This window comes from Sturnus vulgaris, chromosome 15 (genome assembly GCF_052056855.1).
Source record: "Sturnus vulgaris isolate bStuVul1 chromosome 15, bStuVul1.hap1, whole genome shotgun sequence".
NCBI lineage: Eukaryota > Metazoa > Chordata > Aves > Passeriformes > Sturnidae > Sturnus > Sturnus vulgaris.
Window position 1 is genome coordinate 7,571,172 of NC_142257.1, and position 21,780 is coordinate 7,592,951.

Sequence of the window (21,780 nt, forward strand, 5' to 3'; positions counted from 1 at the left end):
AATTTTTATAATTTCAAAGTCAACTGTTCGACAGTGACAAATGACGATTAACTCTCCCCTGTTTCCAAATTAAAAGCTGTTAATTACTATTACATACTTTTAAACTGGAAATACCAATGCCTTAGCCCTACACAGATCCTAGGTGAGCAGCTAGTTGACACCTCCACTGAGAGAACCATCAAAATAACACTTTTTTCCTCTCTTTTGAACTTCTCAGCAGAAGAAAGGTGTTGCTGTTTCCACTTCAAAGGCATTGCTGATTGTTTTCCAAACTCGCTGTGGAGCTGAGATGGATGCAGAGGGTGTCCTGAAGTTCAGCCTGGCCTTCCAGCAAGGTCAGCACTTCATTTTTGTATTTTCTATTGCTGAGGTTCAGCTTCATTGGAGTGATCCCTGGTTAACAGCAGTCATCTTTATCAGACTGGGAAGAAATCGAAGAGATCCAGACCAAGCTGTCAGCCCAAATATTCTTGAAAGCCTTGCTAGGGAGTAACACTGTCCCATTTTGTTAAAATGAAAGTGATGGTGATGAGAATGTTCAGAATTTGTCCATGTTTTAAATAATTTTTATTCACAGTAATACATAAAAATTGCAGAAGTCCAGAAGCCTAGTGGAGGGGGATGATGATCTGTAATGTACAATCACTGCTTTTAGGCTCTCAACTTCCACATTTTGAAGGAAGAAATCTCTAAATAAATAATAGATAATTACATGTAATATATAAGTATATAATAGAAACTAAAATAATGGATTTCATTGTAAATAAGAACTTGTGCTGTGTATTCTAATATGAATCTAGAGACAGGCTATTAGTTCTCAGAAAATGTTGTAGCCACTCAAACAGCAGTTCAAAAAGGCAATATAAAAGGAGTTTTATAATCCAGCCCATAATTATAGAAGTGCTGGAATTGGAAGGGACTGCCATTTGCTCACCCCTTGTCCTTCACACCACACACAGTCACTCAGTGGTGATTGCCAGCACAGGGTCTATTCCAGTGGTATCACCAGTGAAAGGGCCATAAGCCAGCCTCTGGGACCTGCTCCATTGCATAACTGCTCCTCCTAATTTTTTCCTGATATTTGTCACAGTTCTTCCCTTTTGCACTTCAATCCACTACTTTTTTCCTGCCCCTGTTTACTAATGAGAGGGATTTGGTCCTTTCACACCCTGGGACAAGGGAACTTACTGAAACTCCTCACCAGGAAACTCGGTCCCCATGGATGTAAAGGAACAGAACAAGGTATTCAGAGATGTATCTGGACCTCTTGAGTAGGCAAATGCAGTTTGAAATATCTGTCCTTAAAATGCTGATGGCTGCTTTTCAGGGTAGATCATAAGAGCTGTGAGAACTAGTACCTGTATTAGGCTCAGAGGGAGCCCAAACATAAATCTCTCCTATTTCCAGCCACATGCTCAATGATTTTCATTGCCCCTCACCTTTGCCTATTGATGCCCCAGCAAATTCCTTATTACCTGACTCTAAAAGCACTGACACAGTGATCTCCATCCTGTACCCTACTCTTTCCGACTTCTGTTTTTGATCACTTGTGTAAAGGCAGAAAAAAAAAAGAAAGATGTAGCTGGGCAAAAATTCCTGACCCTTTGGGTGCCCTTTCAGGTTTGTATTCAGACCTTAGTGGGAAATTGTATCAGTTGAGCTCCTTATTGCTCATTAGTTGCCTGTCTCTTATGACAGGAAAATTGCAACCTTCAATTTATAAGCTCTCTGTGAAAACTGCTCTGTTTTGGTTTGGTTTTTTTAATGGTCTCATGAGAAGAGCACTTGTCCAGAGCATGGCAGAATTTCTGGATCCTTATTATGTTAAATACAGTACGTAATCCTTTCAAATATTTTGGCTTTTAGAGTTTTAGAACTTGTGAGATGGGATCAGTTTGATCATCCCCTCAAAGTGCTATAAAATGTGCCCTTCAAGCCCAACAAACCCACCAGTAAAAAGAATTAGTATACTCTCCAATGCACTTCCAAAAAGTAATGAAAAAGCCAAATGGCATCAGACAGCTGCGTCTGGGAAGTGTTGACTGATAAGTTATCAAGGTTTTGCATTAACCACTAATTAATGCAGTTCTTGCTAGCAGTTGAATCTCATTCTGTTTAGCTTTCTCTCTGGGAATGTCACATGGAAACATGAAATGTCTTGCATGAGTGGAATTTTGGGCTCTAGCTTGTGATCTTTGGCAATTAGTATTGCAGTGGTGTTAAAAAATGTGTTTCCTACTCTCTGCATTACTTATTAATTAAAATGCTCCACAAGGAGCAAATAAGAAGTTTTCCTTTATTGTATATAATTTAATATAAATAGCAATGCTACTTGACACACAGAGCTGCAATTAGGAATGTCTCTCTTCACTCAGGCTGGGCTGAGAGAACAAGATCAGAGGTTAATTTAGAGGAGGAGCAGTTACCTAAACAGAGAAGAAAAACTGGAATGGAGTGTCAAAATGACTTGCTTGATGTCATATAGCAGGTCAGTGACAGAGCTGGGACTGCAATGGTGACAAATCATGGGCCTGTTTGGTCTTACTCAGGGAGACTGGGGGAAGGAAAACAATATTGGTTTTTAAGGAGCACAGTGTGAGCTGTCCACACATTAAGTGAAAAATACACTTAATTTATCCCTTTTCCTAAACTAATTTAAAGGAGAATTTAAACACTTTTAATTTTATGACCTGAAAATATTTTAAATATTTTTTTACCTTAAAATTGAGACAAAGTTTCTTTCTTAAAGTGGCACAAAAACTTTTGGGGTTTTGTTTGCAATTGGAATGTTAATGTTCCAAACTTTCTTTCATTCTACTTCTCCATCAAGACAGAAAATGACAAAGTTTGAGGAAATCACTACTTTAGGTAAAACAAACCTGAAAAATAAATGCAAGAGGAAAAGAGTCATTAAATTCTACCTTAAATAAGACACCTCACGCTTGAATTTCAAGAACTCCATAAGATAACTAGGACCATGTCTATAAAATATTTTGGTACTCTTTAACAAGGAAGAAGAAACTATTCCATAAAACTTTGCATATTTTTAAAAATCATGTTTGCTCAAATAATGGCTTCAGCTGTTCTGTGAGCGCTGTCAGTCCAAGTGTGCTGCAAAGCACTCGTTTAAAAGCCACCATTTATTCCTGTTTTTTGGAGGAGGCTCTCTGAGATGAGAGGACTTTCTTTAGAAGAAGATGAAGCTCGAGGCTCTGCATGGGCCATGTCGGCAGAGTGACCCCATGCCAGGGGCTGTGGCCTTCCTCCACCTGGCAGTGCCTGCCCCCAGGAGAGAGCCTGGACCCGGAGGCAGAGGCTGGACAAGGCTCCTGGAGCAGTTTCTATTTTGCCAGGTACATGGAAGAGACCACAGGGGCTGAGCAGGAGTTTAGGCTGTCCCTCAGGTGAGCTGGTGACCACGTTCAGCACCGAGCAGAGGCTCCTGTGCAGACACATTTGGCTGCTGGGTGTGTCTGTCAATTCTTGTGGCTGGAGGATGGGGGACATTCCCCTGCCCAGCTCCTAGAGGGGCTGCCCTGCCAGGATAGACCTGTGCTGTTCCTTCATGGCACTGCGAGGCGGAAAACCAGAATCAGTGCACAAAAACTGCTCCTCGTGCTGCCCATGGTCACACAGTCAGGTGTCCCTGGAGTTCCTGTCACCCTGAAAATCTCTGAGCCCACCTGAGTCACCTAGGCTGAGGTGGACATGGGATTCATCCTGTCTTGACCTGACTAGACGATGTAACTCAGAACTGTGTCAGGGAAGGTTGAAGTTGGACATCAGATAGAATTTCTTTACGGAAAGGGCTGCCAAGCATTGGAATGGACTGCTCAGGGAGGCGGTGGAGTCCCCATTTCTGGAGGTGTTGAAGAAATGATTGGACGTGTCATTTAGCGCTGTTTGACCAGGTGTGATGGGTCAAAGGTTGGTGATCTGGGAGGTCTTTCCCAAGCTTAATGGCTGTGTGACTCCCCGCGAGCAGAGCTCGGCCGGGCTGGGCAGGGCGGGAGTTGCCGGAGCCGCGCCGGGCTCTGTCCCCGCCGGGCTCGGTCCGGGCTCGGCCCCCGCGGGGCCCCGGGCAGGGGGCGGGGGGAGGCAGGGCCGGCCCGGCCCTATAACCGGAGCTATAAGAGCCGCAGGCAGCGGGGCTGGCCCGGCGTCAGCCGCGTTTGCCGGGAGCCGGAGGGACCGTGCGCCGCTACCATGTGCGGTGAGTGACGGCCGAGCCCGGCCAGCAAGGGACAAGGGCCGCTTTGTCCCCGAGCCCAGCGGTGTCGCGGCTGCAGATTCGCTCGGGACTGGCCCCACTGCATCCATCTGGGGGGGTGGGAAGGACAGGGAGCGCCTGGCAGGGGAAGGTGAAGCCTCTCCTCCGTCCCTTCTCCCAAGGAGCGGCGATCGCCGTTCCGTTCCTCCCTCCCCGAGCCCCCCATGCTTGGCGGCGTGTCCCCGGGTCTTGGGATGGAAACCGTCCCGTTCCCACCGCCCGCCTGCCCCGGGGGTCCCGGGGTGCCTGGTTAACCTCTGCTCCTGGTGCCGCTGCCTCTGATGGCGCGGGATGCGCTGGGCTCTGTCTTTCCTAATCCAGGACTAGGGATTGATTAACCGTGACTCACTTCCAAGTTACTGCGATAAGGGAGAGTTTGTGGTTTTCAAACAAAGGCAGTGAAGGAGCTTGTTTCTTAGCTGTTGTGAGTTTATTCACCTCATTTTATCTAATAAAGATGAGGTGGTAAAGATAATTCCTACAGCGTGTACACAGTTGCTTGGATATACTTCGGACCAGACTGAAATCAAAGTGGGGGTTCAGAAGCAGCTAATGCGATTGTATTTGGTTATGGATGAAAGTTTAGTGAAACTTCGCCAGTCTGTCCCTGACATCTCCTCTCAGGTCTGATGAAAGTAGAAAAATTTGCACTTGTACTTCTTAGTCGTCATCAACAAAACCTCTTTTGTGGGATGCAGGCTGAAAGTGAGTTGAGTTACTGCTCCCAAAACTGTACTTTCGGAATTAGGTGTTTTTTCCTTGCCTCTACATCCTTTTTAACTGTAACCTTAGAAAGAGCAAGGAGCTCAGGAATCCTCTTTCACTTGAATGGAAACACGAAGTGATATTGTTTCAGCTCCTATTGTTTGAGCTCCTACGTGACAGATCACTATCACTGAGACAAACTCGGTACCTTCTAAACAAAACCCCTCCAGGTGAGAGACCTGGCTCAGTGTCTGAGCCACCCTCGGGTATTCACGGCGAGCCCCCAGACACGGAATGGTAATATCAAAAACTTTGCATGTCTGGGCTGTGTATTGATTAGGAAGTGAGGGTGTTAACAGCGTCCAAGGGAGTTCGGTAGAATTTGGGGTGGAGCGAGTGACTCAGTATGAAGCGGCAAAGAGCAGCAGTTCATGAAGGGTGAGAGTAGAGCTGGTTTGGTTTTTTTTTTTTTCCCATCAGCATTTAGAGACCTTTTATGTTACATTTGTTTTCATGAAAGATAGCCCCCAGCCTCCAACTAGCAGTTTCAAAATTACTTTTTTGTTGTTGTTTTTATGTTTTCATATCGTCCCAGATTTAAGTGCTGATAATAGATCCTTATTGTGTTTTCTTTGGCTTTAGGTAGCACGTGAAGATTTATAGCCCTTGGTTTATGTTTTGAAAATACATAGGTCATAAGTACTGCTATAAACATGTTCGTAAGGAAGCCAAGTTGAGATGTTATCATTCCCACACCTAGGACAATATAGCAAAAGTATTCAAACAAAAGTATTCAGGGTTTAAAAACAGTCAAGATGCACTTAAACTGATGACCTCTTTTAGATCAAAGTTAGTTTTATCAGGATATAAAGTTGAGACTTTTTCAAAGCTAAGTTTCTGGCATCAACAGTGCGATTACCCCAATAGAGGCATCGTTTTGTTTTTCAGAAAGTAAATAATTGTGTGCAAACTTCAAGTATAGGCTGCCCCCTTCTTGATTTTGGTGAACTCTTGCAATTGCAAGAGTTTTTGTGGAATTTTCCCACAAAAAATACTCAAAATACTTTCCTTCCTTTTGATGCTCTGCTTGTAAATCCTGAAAGGGGAAGCTCTAAAGTCTTGATATGCATGTAAAGGGAGAGCTGGTTTCAGTAATGTTTTACCAACCTTTTATTTCTGTTTTTAGTATCTGCTTCTAAAGGTAAGCCATACATGATTAACCTGGTTCATCCTTTTAAGCAAACTGCGATTATGGAAAGTGACAAACTAGATTTAACATTCAGATCAAGAAGGCAATGTCCTAGTAAAACATTTCTGTGGTGCTTTTCTTGGATTTGAATGTTTTTAAATCTTCTTAGGGAAGCAAAATCTGGAAATGGCATCTAAAACCCTGGGGAGGCCATCATAAAGTAACTTGTTAGCATCACAAAACTCTTATCATAAGTATGATTCAACTGAGATTCAGTCATACTGGTGTGCTTCCAGAAAGAATTAAGATACAAGGAGTCTTTATCAGAAGTTGTTTCTACATGAGTTGAGTAATGTGCTTTAAATCTAGCCAAAATGATGACTGAGGAGGGAAAAAATACGTGAGTGGTTAAATCATGAAACAGAAACGTACTAGAGAAAGTGTTACTCTCAGTGCTTAGAGTAAGATTTATTTCACTTAACTGAAAGATTTTATAACATGTTCTTTGAAGTCAGGCGGCAGCTATTGTTTTCATTTTAAATGGCCTTTGGTGACTTCTGCATCTTCTAATGCACGTGTGTGGAAATGCAGCTCCAATTCCCTGGAAACAAGGAACCTTTTAACAATTGCAGCACACTGGCAGCATTGTAAGGATGGTCCCAGAGGAAGGTTCTTCCTGGAGCTCTGTGCAGTGAAAGATGCCACATGGAACATACAAGGATGTTGAGGCTTAAATTCATTGTGAAATCTGGCCTAGAAAGTAGAGCTGGATCTGAAATGAGGTGTGTGGCAATGTTTTGGAATGATGTTGAGAAATTTGTATTGAAGAAATTGAAGAATGCTGCTCTTGAGGTTCGTGGTTAGTGCCAGTGAATGGTAAATATCTCTCTGGAAAAATGATCAACAGGCTCTCAGTCTAAAGTGACTGCTTATAACCAGAGGCATTATTTTTCAAGGCATCCATGAAGAACAGCACTTAAGCAGTTCAAATTTCCAAATACCTCCTTAAATGCAACTATTGTCTTAATGTCTCTGTTAATGTTGGATGCGCTAGAAATAATTAGGCTGAGCTCCTCATAAATCTCATTTCTGAAGCAGAAAAATATTATCCACCCTTTAATCTTTCCTAAATAAATTCAGAGGCAAATGTAATACTCTCTTTGTCTCACTGTCAAATCAACAGTATTAATGTCTTATAAACCAGTGGAGTAACCAAATTCACAGTAATATTTATAAGGGAGATTTATTGGTGTATCCTTAAAACAGATTCTTCACTATGGCCATTTACAGTTCAAAAGCCTTAACTGAGGAGGAAGAGGGTGTCCCATTTCAAACAAAGGCTTTCTCTGTCTAAAACACTTGTCTGAACTACTTATCTGTTGAGCTCTTAAAGTCTGGTCTTTTTTCTAACTGTGGTCTCCAGTCCTGACTTGTTGCTTGGAGAAACTGTTGAAACGATGAAATTAGTTGTTTCTGTTTTACTGGGGCACAGATTTGCCAGAGTTAAATAAAATTAAAGGGCCTAATGTATCCATATAAATACTAGAGTGCCAGGAAGAGCAGTAGGCAGAGAAAAGGAACGGCTGTGTTTTCCTTTGCAGGTGACTCTTTTATTACACCTTTGCTAAAGATAAAGCAACATCCTCAACACCCTCCTAATTTGAAAATGCCTGTATACTTCTAAATAAATAAATAAATAAAAATGAGGGTGGGGAACCAAACCCCAAACTAAAAAAGCCTCTTCTCGGTTGATGACTGGTCTATTCAAGAGAAGAGGATCAGGCTCTGTTTGCCGAGCGGGCAGGGAGCGATGCCCGGAGGAGCGGACTCGGGGCAGCGCTGGGCTCTTGTTCCCGGCTGCCTTTGGCGGGCGGGATTGTGCTGGGGCAGCGCGGGGGGTGCTTGTGTTTTGGGTGACCCTGTTTTGTACCTTCTCTTTCTGTCTTTTGTTGTCCTACCCTATTGACTTCTGCCCTTTCCTCATGTTTTCTTCTCCATCCTCTTTCTGCTGAAGTGACTGTTGCATACAGGATTAAGCTGGAGCTTTTCAGAAATAGATGTTGTGCCTCGTACCTACCCATGGGTATTTAAGGCCATGACTTGGATTACAAAAGTCTCCTTGTGTTAGTACTGGTGAATATATTCCTTCTTTGAATGCCTGGATATGAAATAGATCACAATGTTCCCATTTTCAGCTGTGGTTTTCATGAAAAGTAGAGTTTTTTTAACCTCTCCTGACTATTTAACTCTTGGTGGGTAACATGAGGAGAGTGAAACTCGCCAGTAAATTTTATGTGTTGTGTTTTGAAATGAGGCTTCTGAGTCCTTTATTGTATTTGAATTCTTTCTATTTAAAAACGCATTAGAAGTAATTGTACTAAATGAGTGGTTGGGTGCCCCCAGGATTTCTCCCTGATACTACTTTTAAGGAGTTTTAAATTGTGTCTGAAGTGATGCACATTTTTAAAATAACCCCTTTGCTTCTTTCCCCCCTCCTTCCCCCTTTCTCTTTAAACAGGAATTTTTGCTTATCTAAACTACAGAGTGCCTCGCACTAGGAAGGAAATATATGGAACCCTGATAAAAGGATTACAGAGACTGGAATACAGAGGATATGACTCTGCAGGTATGTTAACCAACCCAACGAATTAATTTTAGCGACCAATAGCTCATTCAATAACTTTTTGAGTACTTTCAGTGTCTGGCCTCTTGGATTTTTCTTTCTTTAGTCTACAGATTAACAGATCAGAACTAATTAGCTTGATTCTTGGAGTGCTACAGCTTTTGTCAGGACTTAAAATTGGGTGTTTAGCTCTGTAATTAGATGGTTGAGGTTAGTACACGTAAGCAAAACAAACAGGGCGTGGAAGACGATCTCTATACAGGGCCATGTAGTTTGTGCCTCAGCCTTTTTTGTGTATGTGAATCCCAGCGAAGGATGGGGAAGATTAAATTTGTCTTAAATTCGAGTTGGCTCATTTCATCCAGCAAAATATTTCAGTCTGTTGTCAAATGCAATTCGAGGTGGCTCATGTATGTTTTAATCTGTGCAGTGGATATAGACTTGATGTAGTTTCATTTGAACATGCACAGGTCTAGCAACAGACTTCAAATATATCCCTTTAAAGGGTAATTTTAAAATACTCATTTCAGTGGTGTGTGCCTGTGTGTATTTTCTCAGCCTTTTCCTCTTTCTAGTGTATTTCATGCTTTAAATAACACTTATGACTGTATCCTGGGCTGTAGGAGTGGCAATTGATGGAAATAATAATGAAGAAAAAGAAAGATTCATCAAACTGGTTAAGAAAAGAGGAAAAGTAAAGGCCCTGGAAGAAGAGTTGTACAGTAAGTGTTAAAAATGACCCCTTTGCTTTGGCCTCCCAGTCAGATACCATCTGCATCTCAACAGAAAGTCAGACCATAAAACTGCAGTTATGATTTTGCATCAGCAGTAACTGCATTGAGAAATCCAAGCAGCCACATTTTTTGTGCCCCTCAAATCTGCACTTAAAAAGCAAGCTGATCTTCAGATCACTGTGAGACTGTCAGTCTATACTCCCTTCTTTTGCTTGCTCCTTTGTTCAAAACCTGGGCTCCATTGGCACTTTACTCATGTGATTTCTGTGCTGCATGGCTGAAATGCTGAAACATGCACTCTGACAGAATTTACGACCATTTAAGCAGCTGGCTGTCATCACAATCTGCTTTATGCAGTGCTCCCATCTGTGAAAGGCTGAAGTTGTGCTTTAATACGTTTACATTATAATTTGTAGTAATGGGGTCTGTTAGCCTGGCTGTTAGTATTGGCTAAAAATGCTCATGTCTTGGCAAATAAGGTTTTAATCACAGTAGCTTGAACTTTCTGAAGTGTAATGTCAAGAAAGCAAATGGTTTAAAAAAACCCCAGAAGATAGCATTTAGATTTTTGCCTGTAGGAATTGTCTTTGTTTTACTAATTGTGCGTGTGTGAGAGAGAGCAAAAGAGGGGGAGAGAGGCAGTATTAGTTATTCAGTAAACTGAATTTCTCCTGTGTAGAACAAGATGACCTGGATTCAAAAACAGATTTTGAAACACATTTTGGAATTGCTCATACTCGCTGGGCGACCCATGGAGTACCAAGTGCAATTAACAGTCACCCTCAGAGATCAGATAAAAGGAATGGTAAGTAATCTCTACAGCACCTGAACCACACGAATCTGAAATGATTCAATGCACAGAGCACATATCTTCTTACTACTGTTATGGTATCTATTTTTTATACTAGGGCTAAGCTGTTGCCATTCTATTTAGTTCAGACACTTTTAAAACTAAATAGCCTCTTTTCAGGCTAAAGTAATGCTAAAAAGTAATGAGATCTGTTCTCTGAAAATTGCAAGTTAATTGAAGTACAACATTCTTGTTTTGAAAGGTAAGACTGAAAATATGAATGTGTAAATATTGCCTGGTCCAGAAAAGGGAGATTTCATAAAATTCTTTACTTGAGAAGGCTTGGTGCTCTACTAGGTGTAGTTTAGAACTCTCAGTAATTTGGAACTGCCTTTGTATAATTTCAGAATTTGTAAGCTTCTGCTTTCAGTTGTTCATATTGTGATAAACTGTAGGTCTGAAAGCTATGGTGGTTTCAAGTGTAAGTCTAGGCTTTGTTTCCCTTGTAATTTTGTGTTTTGAATTAAATATCTTAATTTTTTGTTGCCCATGAATATATATATCTCTATTTTTTCTCTTAGAATTTGTTGTCATCCATAATGGAATCATCACAAACCATAAGGACCTGAGAAAATTTCTGGTGAGTCTGTGGTAACTCAATTCTAAACCTAGAAAGTTAATACTTTCTCCAGCTACCATCAGATCTTTCATGACTTCAGTGGAACATAAATTCAAGTTTCTTGCTATCATCTATAAAAAAGCTGTGTGAAAGAGTCTGCCTAATAAAGATACTCATGAGCTGGTGAACTGCAATATGTTCCAGTAATCCTAAATGCAAAGTATTGATGAGTAGAGTAGCAGTTTGTGCTGAGATTCTCTGAGAGGGTGTGTGGAGTGGGCTCCCTCCTGTCTCTTGGTGCTTGACAGATTCTAAACAAGTCTTACTATGTGTTTTATTCCAGTATTTCCCAAAGAGTATCTATGACATAAGTCCTTATTGATTTATATCTGCTGGTCCAATGTAGTGCTCCAAGATTTGACTGCAGTTTCTGGTGGGAGGCAGCTGAGAGGCTCTTCAGTGTTTCTTGCCTGAGGATGGACACAATTTTTACTTTTCTCTATGATGTTTCAGGAGAGCAAAGGATATGAATTTGAATCTGAGACGGATACAGAAACAATCCCCAAATTGATCAAGTACATGTATGACAACAGAGAGAGCAAAGATACCAGTTTTTCATCCTTGGTAGAGAGAGTTATTCCACAGTTGGTAAGTGGGAAATTACGTTTTTTCCCCTGTACAACAGTATAAGCTACTTGCAGGGGTTCCTTAGCATTCTGCCTTATGCATTTAGATCTTCTGCAGGAGTTCTTAGAAGGTGCTGCAAATAGCACTTTTAAGCTTCTAAATAATGCTTAATAGACCAAGAAATTAGATTAGAATTTTGGAGACTTCAAAGACTTTTCACTGTTAAATCTTTAAATTGCAGTAGCAGTGGGGTTTTTTTGTTGAATTTTTGTTTTGTTTCTCGGAAGAAGTTAACACAGATTTTTAATGAAGCGGTTTAATTAAAAAAAAAAAACAAAACAAAAAACCTAAGAGGAGCCTCTGGGGGTTAAAATCTCTCATAAATAGCAGTGTGTTCCTAAAGGTTATTCTGATCGTGTTGAAACACTGCTGTGATTCAAGTTTGGCCAATGCCTTGGCTCTCCTATTTGGAAATAGATCTAACAAGCTGGACTAGTTTCCAAACTGTGAAGTGGGAATCTACTGTTACTCAGTATGTGAATGCTTAAAAACTTTGATAGATGCATTGCGAACTTGGAGAAAGCTGGCTTTGTTTCCTCCCCCAGTCTCTGGGCAGATGTTTTCCCTCCCCTTCCTGCAGTTTCTTACTCTCTTTTCACCTCCCCGTCTCCTCTTTAAAGCAGCTCTGTAGGATTCCTTGGAGCGGGGCTGGAATCCACACCAAGTCAAGGCCGGTGTGGGTCAAGAGGGAGCAGCCACAGAGCTGAGGGGAAGGGAGGCTTCAGCTCCAGAAGAGGGGCAGAGTGCTCTGGGTGGAGCCCTGGGACAGGAGGGAATGTCACCATCTCTGTCCTGCTGGCAGGGTGGGGGGGCCTTGGCTCCTGCTTTGGGAATCCTCCTCCAGGACTTTGCTGGCTGTGTCAGTACTGTAGAGTTGTTTCTGGTTTTTCTTCTGCTGTTGTGGATTTTTTGTGTGTTTTGTTTTTGAAATACATTAATGAGAATTTGCTGCTTGAACTGGAAATAGTAACTCCAGGTTTTTAGTTGAAGCTGCATGGTAATGCATTACATGCAAATTCTGATTGAAGGTCTTAATGAAAGTAAATGTCTAACAGTCTTCATGTTGATTGTGAGTAACATCTCTGACATTATCATAACCTTTGCATTAGAGTTTATTGTTTTTATTTATAAAGAGAGGCGAAGTGCTCACTTCCTGATCTTTCAGCTGTTGCACCATTAATGTGCAAGTCAGCTTGTTTTGCTCCATGGCCAATTCCTTTAAAGGTGCAGTCTGCCCTCCAGGAAGAGATTCCTGATAGCAGTTCCTTCAGTGCCTCTTCAGAGAGGGGCCTCAGTTTAATGAGATGCAACTATTTGAGATATGTTGTTTAGGATCTTTTTTTTCTCCTTTGTGTTCATGGTTTCCAGGAAGGTGCTTTTGCATTGGTTTTCAAGAGCATCCATTACCCAGGTGAAGCTGTTGCTACCAGGTTAGTAAAAGTCCATTTTATACATAATGCATGCTTTTTATTAGGTTAAAAAAAGCCAACCTCTCTTAAAGGTACTAAAATATTGATGTTTAAAGTGCTTAATTAGCCCAAAACAGTGAGTCAATAAAGAATCTCAGTGTATCTTGTCTTTCAAAATTTGTGTTAAGAGCATGCTAACATTTTTCCTATATCAAAAAGGGGAGGGGGAAGGGATATTATTCAGTTTTAGTTCCCATTGAGTAAAGACTGAGATAAGTGTATTCATGTTGGCTGAAAGACTATCATAGTACATGTTACACAAATAGTGTTCTATACCTGTCATAGCATTTATGATGTCTTTTCTGTCTAAGTTCTACTTGTATTTACGACTTGAAAAACAACTTTCAGGAAATGTAAAGATATTAAAATAGAAAGTGATGTAGCAACTGACTAAAATAGCAAGTGATGGGAATAAAGACCGTTTTATATTACAACCCAAAAGCCCATTGCTTTGGTGGTCTAAAATAAGACTACATTAAAATTTTGAAAAAGCCAGCTGTACCATCACTCCAACTGGAGAACATCTTCTGAAATGAACTATTCTATATGTGGTTCAGGTTTGGGTTTTTAGGGTTGAGGGATTTAAGAGAAGCAAATCTTGTAATCTGAGTGTGACTTCTTCTTTTATTCCTGTGGGTTTTTTTAATAAGGTCTTCAGTGACGTGTAACCTATATAATTAGAAAATGGTCTTAATATTCTACAGTTTAAGAGGTGCAATAGGGGTGGTTGATGTTTCTGAGTTTGAAAGGCTAAAGGTTGTAATAGTGTTACAACTCTGAAGAGCATGGGAGCTTATTGTTTTCTCACTTTAGAGGCAAAGTAAGCTTTGGTTCAAATTGGTCCCTGTACCAAGCTGTTTTCTGATTACTGCAAAGATAGCAGCTGGTTCATATACATCTTCCTCTACCTGGATGTAGCTTATGGGTAAAGAATCACCAGTGCACATGGTAATTACTTATATAATATTTGGTAAATCTTACAGAAGAACCAAGTTTATATAACTTCTGCCATGTAATAGCCTTAGGATCATGGTTGAAGGAGGCTCTTTCCAAGCTAGATGGGATATTGTCTCTTCAGCTTCACTGATGTCTGATAACTTCTTTGTATGTGCATTTCTCTTCATAAAATCGAGTGTTTTTCTTTCTTTAGGAGAGGGAGTCCTTTGCTCATTGGGGTTAGAAGCAAGTACAAGCTGTCAACTGAACAGATTCCAGTTTTGTATAGAACATGTAAGTTGATAAATCAAAGGACATTATTTTTAAGAATTAATATTACTGTTATTCTATGATTAGAAATTAGGTTAATTGGTTTTTGTACCATAAAACTACCAGCTGATGCCCCCAAATAGCTTATTGACTGGGAATATTTTTATACTACTGAATGTGTAGTTCATGTTAAAGTCCCATGCCTCAACCTATTTCTGTAACTGTGATACCCTAAACCTGTATAGTCTGTAATCTTAGCTTAAACAGAACTGGTTTTGCATTTAAAATGTCTCATTTCTTTAATAGGCAACATTGAGAATGTGAAGAACATCTGTAACTCCCAAATGAAAAGACTGGACAGCTCAACCTGCCTTCATCCTGTTGGGGATAAGGCAGTAGAATTCTTCTTTGCATCAGATGCAAGGTAGCAAAAGTACTTCAACTTTGCTGAAAATACTGGGTTTTTTTGTTTTAAAGTGAGATAGTTCTGGAAATCTAAACCACCTTGTTCTTGTACAATGGCTTTCAGAAAACTGCTGTCACTCCAGGCTCAGGTGCCTGAAAAATGTTTGCAGTTGAAATGCTGCTGACAAACCTTCACAAGTGCAATATCTGCCAGTAGCTGACTTCTATGTGAAATACATCTTGTGTAGGAAAGTAATTTGGGTACAAATGGGCATTCATCAGCTGAGCATTTGGGCAGACTATAGTCGGGGTTGTGATGTTTTCAATTCAGATATCAGAGAAGGAAAATGCTGGCATGGTTCCGAGCTGGGCAGGAAGCTGGACATCAGGCACGCATTTATCTTGGAAACAAGAGTGTGACCTTAGCAGGATCCAGCAAGGACACTGGGAGGCAACTTCAGACCAGCAGGAATAGATGCAGTGGTTCCTGAGCCTCCTGCTGTGGGTTGCTGTGAGAGTGCAGGAGGAGCAGCAGGTGGAGCCATTGCCTTTAGGATGGCTCTGTCTGCACTTAGGTCCTAAAGGAAGAGAAAAGCAGGGCTGAAAGGGCTCTTGTGGCATATTTAACTGCTTTGCTGTTACCAACTCTGACGTGTCAGGTTTGTCTTGCTTCTGTTTTTCCTCTGTAGTGCTATCATTGAGCACACCAACAGAGTGATTTTCTTAGAAGATGATGACATTGCAGCTGTAACTGATGGGAAGCTCTCGATTCACCGTCTGGAGCGTTCAGCTAGTGATGATCCTTCCCGGGCCATCCAGACCTTGCAGATGGAATTGCAGCAAATCATGAAGGGTTGGTTGAAACATCTGTAAATGAGTATCATCAACGATGGATAGTTGCTGTTTGTGTAGTAGATGAGGCAGAAAACTGCTAATTGTGACGCCTACCTTTTATTCAGGCTGCTTCTACTGGGAGCTGACAATTCCAAGTTTTAAGACCAAGAGAGAATGGGCAGTCTGGGATATTTTAGCCTTGGAAAAGTCATAGATACTTCCATTTATTTCAGTATCCAGTGAAAATGTAACTAATGTTAGCATGTTGTAGTTGTTGGCAAGGTTTGACTCAATTAAGAATTGAAAGGGAGCACAGCAGTTTCCTTATGAAGGAATTTATTTACCTTGTCAGTATTGGGAAATGGAACCAACCAGAGTGATCTTTCCATCCTTCCTTTCTTCTTGCCTATTGTAAGCTTTTATTTAGGCTAACTCAGTCAATTTAGTCTTTAAAAGTTCTATTTGTAACTTGAAGAGACTTAAAATAACAAACCTAAGCATTGCCATGTCATGTTTTTGTAAACAGGTAACTTCAGTGCCTTCATGCAAAAGGAAATTTTTGAACAACCAGAATCAGTTGTCAACACAATGAGAGGCAGGGTGAATTTTGAGACCAGCACAGGTAACGGTGAACAGCCCTTCAAACTGCACTAAGTTTGAAATTTGTAAATATCAAGAAAATGAGAAACACCATTGATATATGTGTATTTATTTTTTTGCAGTTCTGCTGGGGGGGCTGAAAGATCATTTGAAAGAAATCAGAAGATGCCGAAGACTGATCATTATTGGCTGTGGGACCAGTTACCATGCTGCAGTGGCTGTAGGTTCCCAGTCTTGGTTGAAATGCACCAATAAATTAATTGCTGGGGTTTCAGACAACAGCTTTTCATCTGCTTTTTCTTCTGTCTCAGACTTTGTCTTTCATTGAAGGGTCTCACCTTTTTATTTAGCTTTCCTTAGTGCCACATTTTTTATTAATGCTCTAATGCCATTAATTACCATGCTAGAAGTTAACTTTTTCCACCTTGGTTTTTAAAGCTCTGGTGAGCTGTAATTAGCAGCTTTTCTAATAAGAATTCATTTAGATTATCTCTGACTTGTAAAATGTCCAAATGTCAGTGGGCAGCAATATTAACAAATACTGTGTTCTGCTTGAATACAGACTCGACAAGTCCTGGAAGAATTAACTGAATTACCAGTGATGGTGGAACTTGCCAGTGACTTCCTGGATAGAAACACACCTGTATTCAGGGATGATGTGTGCTTTTTCATAAGCCAATCAGGTGAGCTGCATTTGCTGTTAAATAAGTGCTATAAGATTGCTTTCCATTGCACTTTGCATCATGTAAGTGTATTTAGAACACACTTGTGTAGAATTTTATGCTTTTTAAGAATCATTATTATCCTCTGCCAACCTGAAGCAAAGGTGTGCATGTTTTCCAGGTGAAACTGCAGATACACTTATGGCCTTGAGGTATTGTAAAGAACGCCGTGCTCTGACAGTTGGCATCACAAACACAGTTGGAAGTTCAATATCCAGGGAGACTGACTGTGGTGTGCACATCAATGCAGGGCCTGAGATAGGTGTGGCGAGCACAAAGGTAATTGCTGTTCAGTGTTTGACTTTCACTCTTTCAGCCGGGTGGAATACAACTCAAATTTTAATTGCAGCATTTCAAACTGAGATCATATTCACTCTGCAGAATTAGCTGCTAAATGTTTTTCTTTTGTCTGCAGGCTTACACCAGCCAATTTGTGTCACTTGTAATGTTTGGCCTAATGATGTCTGAAGACAGAATTTCCTTGCAGAAAAGGAGACAGGAAATCATTAGTGGACTAAAATCATTGCCAGGTACGTGGATACTTTGAGTTTGAGGAGGCATAGGGGATGTTGGCAGTGTAAAATACTACTCAGGGATATTTCTTTCTCATTTAAGTTTCACTCTCCCCCTCATCCTGAAAGGCAGACAATATGAGAAAAATGGACTGGTTGTTTCTGCACTATTTGCCAATTTTACAAATGCCCTTCCAAGAAACTTGGCAGGAAGATCAGAATTTTCATGGGTTGGGTTTTCTAATGACAATAACGTAGTTTTGTATGAGAAATATTATTTGATCTCCTAAATTCATCATTTGAAATTGTTACTGTTTTAAAGTGGAAAGCTTTATAGATAAAAGGAAGCTAATTCAAGGTGACTTTAGAAATTCAGTTCCTTTAGAAATTCAAATGGGATGTATGAGCACTGCTTAAACCAATATTTGCTTTAAATTTATTACTATAAGTAAAGCTGGATTAAATATCCTTAAACTCCAGTTTAAAGTTGCTGAGTTAGTGGCTGAATTGTATGAAGTGTATTTGTTCAATTAAATAATTAGAACATGCTGCTACAAGCGAACTGGTTTTTCCAGTTAAAAAAATTGATTTTTTTTTTTCTGTGTCTCAATAGAAATGATTAAAGAAGTCTTGTCCTTGGATGAGAAGATACATGACTTGGCTCTTGAACTGTACAAACAAAGATCATTGCTGGTTATGGGTCGTGGGTATAATTATGCCACTTGTCTGGAAGGAGCTTTGGTAGGAACTTCTCAATATTGTTTAATATTATTTAAAATGAGATTTTGTTTGTTTGTTTCTGCAAGATAGTTTATTTATAGTATTTCATTGCAATTTACTTCTGCCACAGTAGAACTGCTGTCTCTAACTAGAAGCATTTAATTAAACATGTACATAAAGTGAACCTGGGTATTATATCAGTTTCCTGCTTCTTCCACATAATAAACACAGTATTTAATGAGTCTATTTTAAAACAAGAAACTAAGAATTTAACTTGCTGACCCATTTGAAAACAACATCAGAAAAACACAATGTGCTGATTTTGAGAAGAGATGCTCATGCAGGAAAGTCATGAATTATGAACACTGTGGTAAAATGAACACATATCTATCTCTCAGAGGAGTTTGATGTGTTAAAGGCAGACTGCAGTAGCCAAGATTGTGCTGGGTGTTCGGTTCCTAAAGTTCCTGTTGGTTACTCTGTGTGCATGGGTGAACTCTGCTGCTGCCCACAGCCTGCTAGAAATCCCAGCAGCCACCCGTGTGTTTTCACTAATACTTGATACTGGGTACATGTATTTAAGTGGCAGAGATACAGCCTTGGTGTGGACACACACATTTAGAGAGCTAGGGAATTACAGCTTGGAAATTCTTTTCAGGCCTGGATTTCTCCTGACTCTCAGCTCCATTCCCAGGCTGGCAAGCTGACTGCAGCTTCAGTTAGGGAGGAAGTTTCCCAGGGTGATAACATGGTGAAAAATAGAGTAAAATTCATAATAAAGATTAACACCTGGTGTCTTTCCCGTGGGATACATCCTGAGGTACTGTCCCAAGGATGTTTTTCCCAATTGTCCAATGAACTACTGTCCTGTCCTAGCTACACGTAACACACTTTAAATACGGGCTGTCCATACAATAAAGTTGGCCTTTTTTCCCTGAAGAAGTCCGTGTGTGTTGCTGTCCTTTCACTCGCTTTGCAGCGCAGTAACCACACCTTGGTGTTTTGCTTCTTGTGGCTGTTGTTTTTTTAGCTGATTTAGTACTGACTTGAGGCATTTCCTTTCTTTTAGAAAATAAAAGAAATCACCTATATGCACTCGGAAGGTATCCTGGCTGGTGAGCTGAAACATGGGCCCTTAGCCCTAATAGATAAACAAATGCCTGTTATCATGGTGATCATGAAGGATCCTTGTTTCACCAAGTGCCAGAATGCTCTGCAACAGGTCACTGCTCGGCAGGTACAGTGTTTAACTAATTAACTTCTACTGTGTTATAGGAAAAGAGATTGTGCACACTGCATCACTGCTGACTGTGCACCTGGAAACTGATTATTGTTAATTATTAAGTTGTAAATAAGATGCTACATCTGCATTGCAGCTTGTTATTACAAGTTAACATCAGCAGTGAAAACTGCTTTCATATGGCTTGTTTGTTTGTTTTGGGTTTTTCTGTTTTGAAGCAAATGGAATAATGTTAAAACTCTGTGGGGTGAAAACATTCAAATCTTACAATATAGTGAAAGTCAAGAGCCATTATACAAGACTGGCATTGCCTTTGTTAGCTACTTGAGTATCTTCAAACACATACAGGCGTGCTGTGAAAGATATTTCAAACAGTTCTAGGCTAGCTCTTCATTTAACAAGGCAAAATTTTATTTTCAGGGTCGTCCAATCATTCTGTGCTCTAAAGAAGACACTGAAAGCTCAAAATTTGCCTACAAAACCATTGAGCTGCCTCATACAGTTGACTGCCTCCAAGGAGTGTTGAGTGTCATTCCTCTTCAGTTGCTTTCATTCCACCTGGCTGTTCTCAGAGGATATGACGTAAGTATTTTCTATATTTAACACTCCTTTTAGTGTAGTTTTGAACTTCCTCCTACCAGTGTGAAGTGAGAGACCCAGTTATATGGCATATCTAAGATTCACTAGCTATGAAAAGAGTGAATGTGGTTATAGAGGTGGCATTTCCGTGACAATTCTGCAGTTTTGTGTTTTTTAACTAGTATCTCTCTACAAAAATTATAAAGCTCTTTTGCTTTGAGTAGTTAAGAATGCAAATGGGACTTTTATAGAGAACCTAATTTTGAAATGTGATATTGTACTTTAACTTAAAATAGGTCAGTGCTTTGTACAGCTTGGTTTGTTGATGTGTCAGTGTGTCAGTTTGATAATGATGACTGTTTTGGAAATGTACCCTATGCAAAACAAATATGTATTTGTTAGGAGGGTTTTGGAAGCACAGATGAATTCAGCTGCAAGTCATTATCTGCAGATCTATAGCCTGTTGTGTGTGTTAATGTGTCTAGAATAAAGCAGAACTCATTAGGAAGTCTGAGAAAGCACACTAAATGAACTGTCAAATGCAGAATGTCAGTATTACTCTGTCATACTGAAAGCCTGTCTCTTCATTCTAGGTGGACTTTCCAAGAAATTTGGCGAAATCTGTTACTGTAGAGTAATAGCCAAGAACAGCTGATGTCTTTGTCACCAGACCTCTGAGTTATACTTGTAGAATGTGTTGTTCTGAATTCATAGGTAAATGCTTTTTCTAAAGAGAATGACAGTGCTAACTGGAAAGTGTCAGAAAGATTTATCTTGCAGCTTTAAAAGCTTTTGATGTGCCTTGTACCCAAGTGCTTTTACTCACAGCAAATACTCCTCTAAGTCCTGAAATTGCCAAAGAAGATAAAAATTGTTTACACATGGTATACTGAATGAACTTTTTTACTGTGCAATATATATATATATACAGCTCTCTCCAGAGTAACTGTGAACATTTTTTTTAGCCTACACTACATAACTAGTTTCAAAGATATAGTATTTATAAGTACAATTTGTATAGCCTTTTTTAAGTTATTTTTTTTAGTACATTGCTTATCTGTAACATTGGTAATGCTCAGAATGTAAATACTGAGCGTGTTGATAATTCTGTACAGTTGTTAGGGATTTTCCTCTTCAGCCTCAAACTGGAATTTTGTTGTCCCCTCTTTTTTCTCAGCTTCCCTTCCCCCATTGCATCTGTGTTTCATACTTAACCAGTCATTTGCAAAGTTCTTCTCTGGCTGTAAATTCCCAGCTATGTTTTAAATTTCTGCTTCTTTCAACTGTTTCGAAAAGCCAGAATGACATTTGTTTTGTATGCCACCCCAGCTCTTATTTGCATAACATGTATAGTGCAACAGAATAAGGGAACTGGATGTCTTTCAAGTGATATTTTTGTTTGTAGAAGGTACAATAAATGACAATGGAATTAAAATATTATATAATTCTTCTTATTTTGTGGTTTTGGGGTTTTTTTATGTGTCTGTGTTTGCGTTTTTATTTGTTTCATTTTTGTTGTTTTTTTTTTAAACTTGATAACTTCTATCTCAGGTCTGAAGAAAGTCCTATTTTAGTACCATATATATTTGCAAAAGCACACTTTGCTAGTTGTGAACCACCTTGCAGTAGAGGAGCACCTATAAATCTGTAAAAAAATAAGGTAGATACACACAAGAAGTTCTCTACTCATTTATTTGGTTTTTATTTCCAAATGGCCAGAAAGCATAGTATTTATTTTTTCTGCATTTTATTAACGAAATACTTCACTAGTGAAATCTTCTTAAATGATATTCCTCTACAGGCTTGGTTTTGAATGGAGGTGTTTGAATGCTTACTTAGGTAAAGAGCTTGAAAGTGTTACACCAGCTTGTTACAA

The 21,780-nt window shown here is 39.9% G+C and overlaps 1 protein-coding gene across 1 annotated transcript; it reads left to right on the top strand.

The window, feature by feature from the left end:
* The first annotated feature begins 4,150 nt into the window (after nucleotides 1-4,150).
* On the top strand, nucleotides 4,151-21,358 carry GFPT2 (glutamine--fructose-6-phosphate transaminase 2). The gene is made up of 19 exons (XM_014886986.2): nucleotides 4,151-4,213; nucleotides 8,683-8,790; nucleotides 9,411-9,509; nucleotides 10,201-10,326; nucleotides 10,893-10,951; nucleotides 11,444-11,578; nucleotides 12,986-13,047; nucleotides 14,237-14,316; nucleotides 14,599-14,716; nucleotides 15,387-15,550; nucleotides 16,058-16,153; nucleotides 16,254-16,351; nucleotides 16,694-16,814; nucleotides 16,975-17,132; nucleotides 17,269-17,383; nucleotides 17,979-18,106; nucleotides 19,155-19,322; nucleotides 19,746-19,907; nucleotides 20,498-21,358. Exons 1-19 carry the CDS (start codon nucleotides 4,207-4,209, stop codon nucleotides 20,540-20,542), a joined length of 2,049 nt encoding a protein of 682 aa, XP_014742472.2. The 5' UTR covers nucleotides 4,151-4,206; the 3' UTR covers nucleotides 20,543-21,358.
* Nucleotides 21,359-21,780: the final 422 nt, after the last annotated feature.

What these genes read in the sequence shown, in the direction of transcription:
- GFPT2 (XM_014886986.2), top strand. An exon ending in AGGACCTGAGAAAATTTCTG is followed by an intron (nt 10,952 to 11,443) that starts GTGAGTCTGTGG and finishes ATGATGTTTCAG; the next exon opens with GAGAGCAAAGGATATGAATT. An exon ending in TGGACTAAAATCATTGCCAG is followed by an intron (nt 17,384 to 17,978) that starts GTACGTGGATAC and finishes GTGTCTCAATAG; the next exon opens with AAATGATTAAAGAAGTCTTG.